This window comes from Sebastes umbrosus, chromosome 16, assembly GCF_015220745.1.
Source record: "Sebastes umbrosus isolate fSebUmb1 chromosome 16, fSebUmb1.pri, whole genome shotgun sequence".
Lineage (NCBI taxonomy): Eukaryota > Metazoa > Chordata > Actinopteri > Perciformes > Sebastidae > Sebastes > Sebastes umbrosus.
In genome coordinates this window covers 22,612,566-22,625,035 of record NC_051284.1, presented here as the reverse complement: position 1 = coordinate 22,625,035, position 12,470 = coordinate 22,612,566, and the positions used below count along the sequence as shown (strand labels likewise).

Below are 12,470 nucleotides of genomic sequence, written 5' to 3'. Positions count from 1 at the left end.
TCAGATGATAGATGGTGTAAATCCAAGCAGTATTCCTCCTGATTTAGTGTCCCACGTTGCCTTCAGTGTGTTGAGAGCAGAGAAATGATTTCCATAGAGAGGAGGCTTTGCATCGTCAGCTGATCCTCCAGTGAACTGAGAAGGTTTATAGTCCTGTGAGTTCAACACTGCAGGACTCAGATGTGTCAGTCAACACAGCAGAAAGCACAACCAGCATGACTCTCATCACCATCCTCATCTGGACGCTGGCCTGCTGCTGTTTTACAGGTTCATTCACTCAGCAACATTTCAGACATGATGTTCTGCCTTTTCTCTCATTTATTTCTGCTGATCAATGAATGATTTGTTTTTGTCTGCAGGATGCAGCGGTCAGGTGACTGTGACTCAGCCTCCAGTAGTGACATCTACTCCAGGATCCACCGTCTCTCTCACCTGTAAGACCAGCCAAGCTGTTCACGGAGGCAGTTATATGTTCTGGTATCAACAGAAATCTGGACAGCCTCCAAAGCTCCTAATAAAATATGCGAACCAACGTGAATCAGGAACAGCAGCTCGGTTTAGTGGCAGTGGAAGCAGCTCTGACTTCACTTTGACCATCAGTGGAGTTCAGACTGAAGACGCAGCAGTTTATTACTGTCAGAGTCTCCATATCATAAACAGTGCTTACGTGTTCACACAGTGATTTAGAGCCGTACAAAAACCTCCTTCAGTTTGACTGAAGTGAAACCGGCCTGCTGCAGGTGCAGAGGGTTGGTGAAGAGACTGTGATGAGGAGAACTGGTCCAGTGAACACAACACAAGAGTCATCAAGCAGAACCACAATGAATCTAAATAAAACTGGAACAAACTCACAGACGCTCTTCCATAAACAGTTTAAACTTATATTCTTGTCATTCAGTCTCTTTATGAGTAAACTGGGGAGGATAAACTCTTGTTGGACTTTAGCCACTGATATCAAAACATGTTGAAAAGTGTTTCTACCAACAGCTGCACAAAACAATCTAATATAACAAGAGTTGAAACAGAATCAAGATTATCTAATTTAACAAAAATACAACCATCTCCTGTACTATCAGGTGTAGTATCTCGTACAAAAAATAAGTCTATTCATTATTCATTTGTGCTATTAGCATACTTCTTTCAATCTTAAAATAAGAGAATATGCTTTCAGTTTACTTTTTATGTACTTATCAGAGATATACTTAACAAAATTATACTTGAGTGTACTTGGCTTATACTGCCAAGTATACAGAAATGTCTCAGTGTACTTGGCAAGTTTAGAGAAAAGTGAACTGAAACGTTTACAGAAAAGTATATTTGGCTAAGTACTATAAGTTCACTTAAAGACAACTTACAAGTATTCTGAAAACTATTTAAACTAGTAGTTTACTGAGAGTATACTTTAAAGTGTACTTTCAAAACTAAAAAGTGGGCTACAAGTATATAACTAGTTCACAGTACAAGTTCACTTGTATTATAGTTGCAGTACAAAATACAACTTGGATCTAAACTACTTAAACGTATAATTTTATAAACTTAAAAGTGGACCAATTTAGTCCCAAGAAGTATTGAAGTATTACTAGTACATTGATATTAGTATACTTATTACACAAAGTATACTTGAACTATCCATCCATCCATCCATCCATCTTCAACCGCTTATCCGGGATCGGGTCGCGGGGGCAACAGCTCCAGCAGGGGACCCCAAACTTCCCTTTCCCGGGCCACATTAACCAGCTCTGACTGGGGGATCCCGAGGCGTTCCCAGGCCAGAGTAGAGATATAATCTCTCCACCTAGTCCTGGGTCTTCCCCGTGGTCTCCTCCCAGCTGGTCGTGCCTGGAACACCTCCCAAGGAAGGCGCCCAGGAGGCATCCGTGCTAGATGCCCGAACCACCTCAACTGGCTCCTTTCGACGCAAAGGAGCAAGGACTCTACTCCGAGTCCCTCACGGATGACTGAGCTTCTTACCCTATCTCTAAGGGAGACGCCAGCCACCCTCCTGAGGAAACCCATTTCGGCCGCTTGCACCCGCGACCTCGTTCTTTCGGTCATGACCCAACCCTCATGACCATAGGTGAGAGTAGGAACGAAGATTGAACGGTAGATCGAGAGCTTTGCCTTCTGGCTCAGCTCTCTTTTCGTCACAACGGTGCGGTAAAGCGAATGCAATACCGCCCCTGCTGCTCCGATTCTCCGACCAATCTCACGTTCCATCGTCCCCTCACTCGCGAACAAGACCCCGAGATACTTAAACTCCTTCACTTGGGGTAAGGACTCATTCCCTACCCGGAGTAGGCAATCCACCGGTTTCCTGCTGAGAACCATGGCCTCAGATTTAGAGGTGCTGATTCTCATCCCGACTGCGTCACACTCGGCTGCGAACCGATCCAGTGAGTGCTGGAGGTCGCAGACCGATGATGCCAACAGGACCACATCATCTGCAAAAAGCAGCGATGAGATCCTCAGCACACCGATCTGCAAACCCTCCTCCACCCGACTACGCCTCGATATCCTGTCCATGAATATCACGAACAGGATTGGTGACAAAGCGCAGCCCTGGCGGAGGCCAACCCCCACCGGAAACGAGTCCGACTTACTGCCGAGGATCCGAACACAGCTCTCGCTTTGGGCGTACAGGGATTGGATGGCCCTGAGAAGTGCCCCCCTCACCCCATACTCCCGCAGCACCCCCCACAGTATCTCCCGGGGGACCCGGTCATATGCCTTCTCCAAGTCCACAAAACACATGTAGACTGGATGGGCATACTCCCAGGCCCCCTCCAGGATCCTTGCGAGAGTGAAGAGCTGGTCCGTTGTTCCACGGCCAGGACGGAATCCGCATTGTTCCTCTTCGATCTGAGGTTCGACTATCGGCCGAACCCTCCTTTCCAGCACCTTGGAGTAGACTTTACCAGGGAGGCTGAGCAGTGTGATACCCCTGTAATTGGCACACACTCTCTGGTCCCCCTTTTTGAAAAGGGGAACCACCACCCCGGTCTGCCACTCCTTAGGCACTGTCACCGACTTCCACGCGGTGTTGAAGAGACGTGTCATCCAAGACAGCCCCTCCCCACCCAGAGCCTTCAGCATTTCTGGGCGGATCTCATCAATCCCCGGGGCTTTGCCACTGTGGAGTTGTTTGACTACCTCAGTGACTTCCACCAGGGTAATTGATGATGGTCCCCCATCAGCTTCCAGCTCTGCCTCTACCATAGAGGGCGTATTGGTCGGATTCAGAAGTTCCTCAAAGTGCTCCTTCCACCGCCCGATTACCTCCTCAGTTGAGGTCAACAGTGTCCCATCCTTACTGTACACAGCTTGGATGGTTCCCCGTTTCCCCCTCCTAAGGTGCCGGATGGTTTTCCAGAAGCACTTTGGTGCCGACCGAAAGTCCTTCTCCATGGCTGCTCCGAACTCCTCCCACACCCGCTGCTTTGCCTCCGTCACGGCAGTGGCTGCTGCTCTTCGGGCCCGTCGGTACCCTGCAACTGCCTCCGGAGACCTCCGAGATAACATATCCCGGAAGGCCTCCTTCTTCAGTCGGACGGCTTCCCTGACCACCGGTGTCCACCACGGTGTTCGAGGGTTGCCGCCCCTTGAGGCACCTAAGACCTTAAAACCACAGCTCACCGCCGCAGCTTCAGCAATGGAAGCTTTGAACATCGTCCACTCGGGTTCAATGCCCCCAACCTCCACAGGGATGCCAGAAAAGCTCCGCCGGAGGTGTGAGTTGAAGATCTCTCGGACAGGGGCCTCCTCCAGACGTTCCCAGTTCACCCTCACTACGCGTTTGGGCTTACCAGGTCTGTCCAGAGTCTTCCCCCACCCTCTGACCCAACTCACCACCAGATGGTGATCAGTTGACAGCTCCGCCCCTCTCTTCACCCGAGTGTCCAAAACATGCGGCCTCAGATCAGATGATACGATTACAAAATCGATCATCGACCTTCGGCCTAGGGTGCTCTGGTACCACGTACACTTATGAGCATCCTTATGTTCGAACATGGTGTTCGTTATGGACAATCCATGACTAGCACAGAAGTCCAACAACAAACGACCACTCGGGTTTAGATCAGGGAGGCCGTTCCTCCCAATCACGCCACTCCAGGTGTCTCCATCGTTGCCCACGTGCGCGTTGAAGTCTCCCAGGAGAACTATGGAGTCCCCTACTGGAGCCCCATACAGGACTCCATTCAGGGTCTCCAAGAAGGCCGAATACTCCGAACTGCTGTTTGGTGCATACGCACAAACAACAGTCAGAGTTTTCCCCCCCATAACCCGAAGGCGTAGGGAGGCGACCCTCTCGTCCACCGGGGTAAACTCCAACGTAGCGGCACTCAGCCGGGGATTTGTGAGTATCCCCACACCCGCCCGGCGCCTCACACCATGGGCAACTCCAGAGAAGAATAGAGTCCAACCCCTATCCAAGAGTACGGTTCCAGAACCGAGGCTGTGCGTAGAGGTAAGCCCTACCAGATCCAACTGATAGCGCTCCACCTCCCGCACAAGCTCCGGCTCCTTCCCCCACAGAGAGGTGACGTTCCACGTCCCCAGAGCCAGCCTCTGCCGCCCGGGTCCAGTCCGTCGAGGTCCCTGGCCTTCACTGCCACCCGTATGGCAGCGCACCCGACCCAAGCGGTTCTTCCCGCAGGTGGTGAGCCCACAGGATGGAGAGGAGGGGGGTGCCACGTTCCTTTTTCGGGGTATCCCCGGCCGGGCTCCGTGGCAAGCCCGGCCACCAGACGCTCGTTGACGGGCCCTCCGTCTGGGCCTGGCTCCAGACGTGGGCCCCGGGCTTCCTCCGGGCCGGGTAACTCCTCCTCTGCCTCGTGTCGTCATTGGGTTTTTTGTGAACCATTCTTAGTCCGGCCCCTCACCTAAGACCAATTTGCCATGGGAGACCCTACCAGGAGCACGAGGCTCCAGACAACACAGCCCTCAGGGTCATAGGGACACACAAACCTCTCCACCACGTTAAGGTGATGGTTCCCGGAGAGAACTATACTTAAGTTAATTTCATAAATAAACTTGGAAGTATACTTTTTTTTTGTAAGGGATATCAGGTTTGATACTGAGATGATCAAGAAGGTATTTTTCATAATGAATATGTTATAAAATAAATACAAAGACACTCATTTATTATAATCCACAGTTTTATTTAATGATGGTTTAATGTTCATGCCACATTTCTGATGAATGAATAGTTTCTCTTTGAGTGAAAATCATTTAATGAGCATAAAGAAGAACATGCAGAAGATGAGTATTAGAAAGCAACATGCAGAGTAAAACACTGAGTAGAGAGCTGTGAAACATGCAGAAACATGTGAACAGAGGAGATCTGGAGCTTCATCCAGATCTCTGTCAAAGAAGCGGCATCATTTGCAGACAGGAAGTGTTGCTGAAGCTCTACTCTGAGCAGCGGTCAGGCTCCAGGCTTTGAGTGACAGGCCTCTGTCCACTCAGACTGGCCTCACAGCTCACTGAGCCCGCATTCCTCCACTGGTCTGCAAGGAGGCTCAGGGTGCTGCTCCAGCTGTAGTGGCCGTCCCTCCCCAGGACCTCCAGGCTGTGTGACGCCCCTGAGGAGCTGCTGCTGCACCCCACCTTCCAGCCCAGCGTCCAGGCTGAGGGGAAGCCCCCGCTGGCCAGACACACCAGTGTGGCACTGCCCTGCTTCAGCTCCTCTCTGGAGGGGGGGAGGACGGTCAGGGTGGGCTGCACCACACCCACTGGAGGAGAGAGAGGGGGAGGAGAGGGGGGGAGAAAAGACAAAGCAATGAGAGTGAAGGCTTGGTAATAAAGAAACATCACATCCTGCTCATTTATTATATTTCATCAAATAAAACAGAATAACTTGAGCTGCTGCTGCTGCACTCATAAATCACTCAGTATCTCACCATCAGCCTCATGATTCAAGTGTGAATGCAACTAAAAAGGTTCATCGATGAAGATTATTGATGACATCTTCGTATGTGTTTCATAACGTGTGACAGTGAATAACTCGTCCCTGAGATGATTTTCTTCTGTTTAAACTGACAGTTAAATACAGTTAAAACCTTTGTCATCTGTCTCTTTCACTTCCTGTTCACTACATGTAAAATTAATGAACCGTGAACACAAAGATGAGCTGCATTTACCCATAAAATCACATTTGTGTTCAACAGGAATCCACATCACATTTTAATTCAATATATTGTTTTTTATATTTACAAAATAAACGAATCAAAGAATTTAACATACACATTTTCTGTAAAGTTTAAATAAATTTGTCTTTAAAATGTTTTTAAAGCCGATATTAAGTACATCTAATTACAAATAGAATATTAGAAAAATAATAATTATTAATCTTATTATCTACATTACTGAATGAATATTGATTTCGGTAAAGATTCTTCTCAGATTATGAGGTCAGCTTTATAAAATAACATAAATTATCAACAACATAAAAAACTGAACTAGATCAAATTAAAATTTAATATTTGATAAAAAATACTATTTGCTATATGTTGTATAAAATAAAAAAATCTCTGGTACTTACAGTTAATGATGAGTTTGGTTCCTCCACCAAAAGTGTACCACAGTGATACAAACTCATTAAGTGGCCGTACAAAAACCTCCTGCACTGTGAACAAGCATCTATCCACTGAAAATACTCTCTGCTTTCTCAATTAACACAGAAACATTTATACTTTATTGAATCTACAAACATTAAATTAATGATATGGATTGAAATGATTGTAAAAATGAAGATTATTTCTTTAATTTTGCTTTACTTTTCTACACCAGACAGAGAAACGATCACAGTCTCCTTGTAACAAAGTCATTTTTTACAGTTTTATTTCAGTTGCTACATGGTTAAATGAACATGATGCTTTTTAATAATAATAATAACTTATAAAATCATATTAAGCAGAACTGAAATATGTTATTTATCTCCAGTAAACCCTGTCAGTAGATTAAAGGCAGACAAACAGACATATCATACCAACCACAGTGGACACAAACTCATCCTTAAATCCTCAACTGCACTTCTAATATAAATATGTTTCTTCTATTATCCATTCAGATGATAGATGGTGTAAATCCAAGCTGTATTCCTCCTGATTTAGTGTCCCACGTTGCCTTCAGTGTGTTGAGAGCAGAGAAATGATTTCCATAGAGAGGAGGCTTTGCATCGTCAGCTGATCCTCCAGTGAACTGAGAAGGTTTATAGTCCTGTGAGTTCAACACTGCAGGACTCAGATGTGTCAGTCAACACAGCAGAAAGCACAACCAGCATGACTCTCATCACCATCCTCATCTGGACGCTGGCCTGCTGCTGTTTTACAGGTTCATTCACTCAGCAACATTTCAGACATGATGTGCTGCCTTTTCTCTCATTTATTTCTGCTGATCAATGAATGATTTGTTTTTGTCTGCAGGATGCAGCGGTCAGGTGACTGTGACTCAGCCTCCAGTAGTGACACCTACTCCAGGATCCACCGTCTCGCTCACCTGTAAGACCAGCCAAGCTGTTTACAGTAACTTTCTTTTGGGTGACTATATGCACTGGTATCAACAGAAATCTGGACAGCCTCCAAAGCTCCTAGTAAGCCTTGTGAGCACACGTGAATCAGGAACAGCAGCTCGGTTTAGTGGCAGTGGAAGCAGCTCTGACTTCACTTTGACCATCAGTGGAGTTCAGACTGAAGACGGAGCAGTTTATTACTGTCAGAGTGTTCATTGGATAAACAGTGCTTGGGTGTTCACACAGTGATTTGTAGTCGTACAAAAACCTCCCTCAGTCCGACTGCAGAGACACTGAGCTGTTACAGCAGGAACCGACTGCAGCTGCTGAAGAGGAAGAGACTCTGACACAGACCACTGAACACAGAGCTGACAGGAACCTCACCAAGCACACACTACACATTCACACTATACAGTATAGGCACATCATACTGTACATTTCAGTTTGTCTATAGAGCAAAAAAAAATAAACTAAAAACCTTTAATGACATCATGATGAATTTTATACTTTAGCACAAGAACTGCTTTATATTTGATTCCACTGTCTCCCCCCCTGTCCTCACAAATTAAGATAGTGGAACTAATAGTTGCGTGTTATTTTCCACAGATAGAAGTCTAGAAGATATAAAACTATTTACTTTTAGAATATAAACAAACTACATTAGAAAACGATCTCATCCTGAACAGGGGCCTTAAGTAAAATCCCCAAATTTATGTAACTTAATTGTATCATAACATATCCCATTGTGTATTAAATGGAGATCTATTTTGAGGGGTGGGAGTCACCATTAGCTAGTTTTGTAATTTCTTATTTTATTTTTTATTTATTCATTAATTTTTTTTGGAGGGTATCTATTATTTTAATTATCATTATTATTATTATTATTATTATTATTATTATTATTATTATTATTATTATCATTATTATTATTATTATTGTTATTATTATTATTATTATTATTATTATTATTATTTTTAATTAACGTTTGGTTTTGAATTATGGATTTTTTCTTTTGTTATTGTTAATAATTCCCAATGCATATCTTTAAAATCAATCAAATTTGATCACAAAGAAAAACAAAGTACATTTACTCAAGTGCTGTATTTAAGTGCATTTTTGAGGTATTTTTGAAGTATTCTTCTTTCTGCTATATTCTCTTTCTACTCCATTACATTTTAGAGGATAATCTGCTGTATGTCTTAATACAATTATTTTTTTAATCAAGTTCATTCACTCAGCAACATACAGATGTTCATGGTCTCCTGAGGATTAATACTACTGACTTTAACTTTAGCACCACCATGAGATTGATCTTTTAGTTTTTAGTCAAATGTCTCCAAAGCTATAGGATGGATTTTCATGAAATTTGGGTTCAGATATTCACGGTGCCCAGAAGATCTGCTACAAAGACTTATGTGATCCCCTGACTCCTGTTGTAGGAACACCCCATGTAATTGGTAGATTTGAACAAAATGTTCTATAGACTTTCATAGTTCCTGCAGCAGATATGGGTGGTAATTCTCTGTAGTTTCATCACTACGAGAAACCGCTTTCATATTGCCATTTGATAAATGTTATTATCAAAATATTGACTATAGCCACTTTAAGGATGTGTGTGAGAGTTTGTTACAGAATGTTTTGATATGAATTTAATTAAATTCATCAAAAATGTTCTACGTTGTTGGATTCTTCGTTCACCGTGGAGACGTGTGAGAAACAAGTTTTGTTTTTTATCATCACAAAACATCAAGTCAAATAGCAAAAGGAGCAAGTCTCTTTATGTAATACATATAAATCATTAGCTAAGTGGGCTACAAGTATATAACTATTAAACTAACAGTATACATATTCACTTGTAGTATACTTGAACTTTACTTAACTTCATAAAATAAACTCTAAGTATACTTTGTCGTGAGGGTTTTCATTTTCCACAGAGAGGAGAATCAGTTGAAGTTATAAAACCAGTTCATTTCTTTCTACTCTTCATAAAATAAAAGAGCAAACATTTGATGAAGTTATGTATCAGTGAAATCTTTATTAGCAACAACATCAGTGATCAACATGACAGTTATTAAGCTCACTCACATGAAGCTGCTGAGCGACACACATTCCTCTCTAAGTTGTTGTTGTCCAACACTTTACAGCAGTGTTGTTCTCTGTCACACAAAGCTTCAGTTTCCTCTACAAGCATTCAAACTGCTATTGATCAGAGCTGCTCCCCCCCACACAGAGCTCCTGTCCTGGGCTTCAGCCGGCCCCTCTAGCCCTTACACTGGCTCCTGTGGAGGGACTGGGTCTGGCTGTGGCCCTGATGGAGGACCCTGCAGGAGTACAGCTCTCCTTCCATCCAGCGCTCCTGGCTCAGGCTCAGGGTGCTGCTGCTGCTGTAGCGGCCGCTCTTCTCCTCCTCTGAGCTGCTCAGGACCCCCTCCGTCACCTCCATACCGTCCACCTCCCAGCTCACCACGGCTCCCTGAGGAGAGTAGCCGGTCAGCAGGCAGGCCAGCGTGGCCGAGCCCCCAGAGAGCTGCTCAGAGGAGGGGGGAAGCAGAGAGACTGAGGGCCTGACCATGGTGCCAGCTGGAGGGGAGAGCAGAGACACACAAGGAGCAGATGAACTTCCACTGTAGGACAGACAGCTGGACATGAGACAGTTATGATACCTGACAGAGGTTAACACTACTGTGGATCAGCTGTGTGCATGATACTGTGATCAGACAGAGGAGAGGAGCTGACACATGGCAGGAAATGAGGAGTTAACATATAAAACACAATAGTAAAACTTTGTTTTTTATTTAAAGTAATGAATCTTCTACTGTGGAAATCTTCATAAATATCTAATAGTTAATATGCAACATGATTTATCTGTGAATTTAATGAGAACATTGTATTAATGATCATTAAATTAAATGTATTTTATAATGTGTGACAGTAAATGATTCATCGCTGTGATGCAAATGTAACATCTGTATTCAGTTATAGACTTTATCATCTGTCTGTTTCACTTCCTTTTCTCCACTTTAAACTAACGAACTGTGAAGTCAAACTACAGCGATACTAAATGAACATATGGACTCTTAAATTTGTTTTAACTGCATTTGCAACAGTTTTTATACCTAACAATCGTTTAAATGTTACAGTAAAACATAAAACATAAATAACTTGAAATTAAATTTTGCTGTTATTTTCTGAACGTTAAAATGTTCCTGCAGAACAAATTTACAACCAAACATTATTAAACAAATATATTATTGGAAAAAAAGCGAAAATTATTCTGCATAAATTTCACCATGACATCTTCTTTAATACTAAAAGAATATTAATATTAATATTTTCCTAAACTTCAATACCAGCCAAGCTTAATAGACAGCAAAACATAATATCCACATGTAAATTATCCCAAAATAATTTTTCATTTTATAAAATTATGATGCAAAAGTTAGTATTAAAAGAATATTTCATATTGTATAAATTATAAATCTCTGGTACTTACAGTTAATGATGAGTTTGGTTCCTCCACCAAAAGTCCACCACAGTGATACAAACTCATTAAGTGGCCGTACAAAAACCTCCTGCACTGTGAACAAGCATCTATCCACTGAAAAAACTCTCTGCTTCCTCAATTAACACATAAACAATTATACTTTATTGAATCCATACATATAAAATTAATGATATCAATTGAAATTATTGTATAAATGAAGATTATTTCTTTAATTTTCTTTACTTTTCTACACCAGACAGAGAAACGATCACAGTCTCCTTGTAACTAAGTCATTTTTTCACATTTTCATATCAGTTGCTACATGGTTAAATGAACATGATGCTTTTTAATAATAATAATAACTAATAAACTCATATTAAGTAGATCTAAAATATGTTATTTATCTCCAATAAACCCTGTCAGTAGATTAAAGGCAGACAAACAGACATATCATACCAACCACAGTGGACACAAACTCATCCTTAAATCCTCAACTGCACTTCTAATATAAATATGTTTCTTCTATTATCCATTCAGATGATAGATGGTGTAAATCCAAGCAGTATTCCTCCTGATTTAGTGTCCCACGTTGCCTTCAGTGTGTTGAGAGCAGAGAAATGATTTCCATAGAGAGGAGGCTTTGCATCGTCAGCTGATCCTCCAGTGAACTGAGAAGGTTTATAGTCCTGTGAGTTCAACACTGCAGGACTCAGATGTGTCAGTCAACACAGCAGAAAGCACAACCAGCATGACTCTCATCACCATCCTCATCTGGACGCTGGCCTGCTGCTGTTTTACAGGTTCATTCACTCAGCAACATTTCAGACATGATGTGCTGCCTTTTCTCTCATTTATTTCTGCTGATAAATGAATGATTTGTTTTTGTCTGCAGGATGCAGCGGTCAGGTGACTGTGACTCAGCCTCCAGTAGTGACATCTACTCCAGGATCCACCGTCTCTCTCACCTGTAAGACCAGCCGAGCTGTTTACAATTCCAATAATATGTACTGGTATCAACAGAAATCTGGACAGACTCCAAAGCTCCTAATAAAACTTGTGAGCACACGTGTATCAGGAACAGCAGCTCGGTTTAGTGGCAGTGGAAGCAGCTCTGACTTCACTTTGACCATCAGTGGAGTTCAGACTGAAGACGCAGCAGTTTATTACTGTCAGAGTTACCACAGCGGTGGTGTGTTCACACAGTGATTTGTAGTCGTACAAAAACCTCCCTCAGTCCGACTGCAGAGACACTGAGCTGTTACAGCAGGAACCGACTGCAGCTGCTGAAGAGGAAGAGACTCTGACACAGACCACTGAACACAGAGCTGACAGGAACCTCACCAAGCACACACTACACATTCACACTAATAACTTCATTAAAAACATTATTAAAATATCTAATAACACATCATGTTCTGTTCACATTTACTCTCAGCTAAAGAGACAAATGTTGCCTGATCACATATTTGAGTCATG

The 12,470-nt window shown here is 43.0% G+C and overlaps 3 gene segments (V, D, J or C); 1 reads left to right on the top strand and 2 right to left on the bottom strand.

Moving 5' to 3' along the window:
* The first annotated feature begins 215 nt into the window (after positions 1-215).
* On the top strand, positions 216-795 carry LOC119504192. The segment is given in 2 exon segments: positions 216-267; positions 360-795. Coding segments are annotated over 2 exon segments (375 nt in total).
* A 4,343-nt stretch (positions 796-5,138) lies between these two features.
* Positions 5,139-6,575, bottom strand: LOC119504226 (the record flags this gene model as incomplete). The annotated part of the segment is given in 2 exon segments: positions 5,139-5,732; positions 6,542-6,575. Coding segments are annotated over 2 exon segments (357 nt in total), but the record flags the coding sequence as incomplete, so codon positions are not given.
* A 2,945-nt stretch (positions 6,576-9,520) lies between these two features.
* On the bottom strand, positions 9,521-11,277 carry LOC119504215. The segment is given in 2 exon segments: positions 9,521-10,090; positions 11,004-11,277. A coding segment is annotated over 1 exon segment (312 nt).
* Between the last annotated feature and the right edge of the window lie 1,193 nt (positions 11,278-12,470).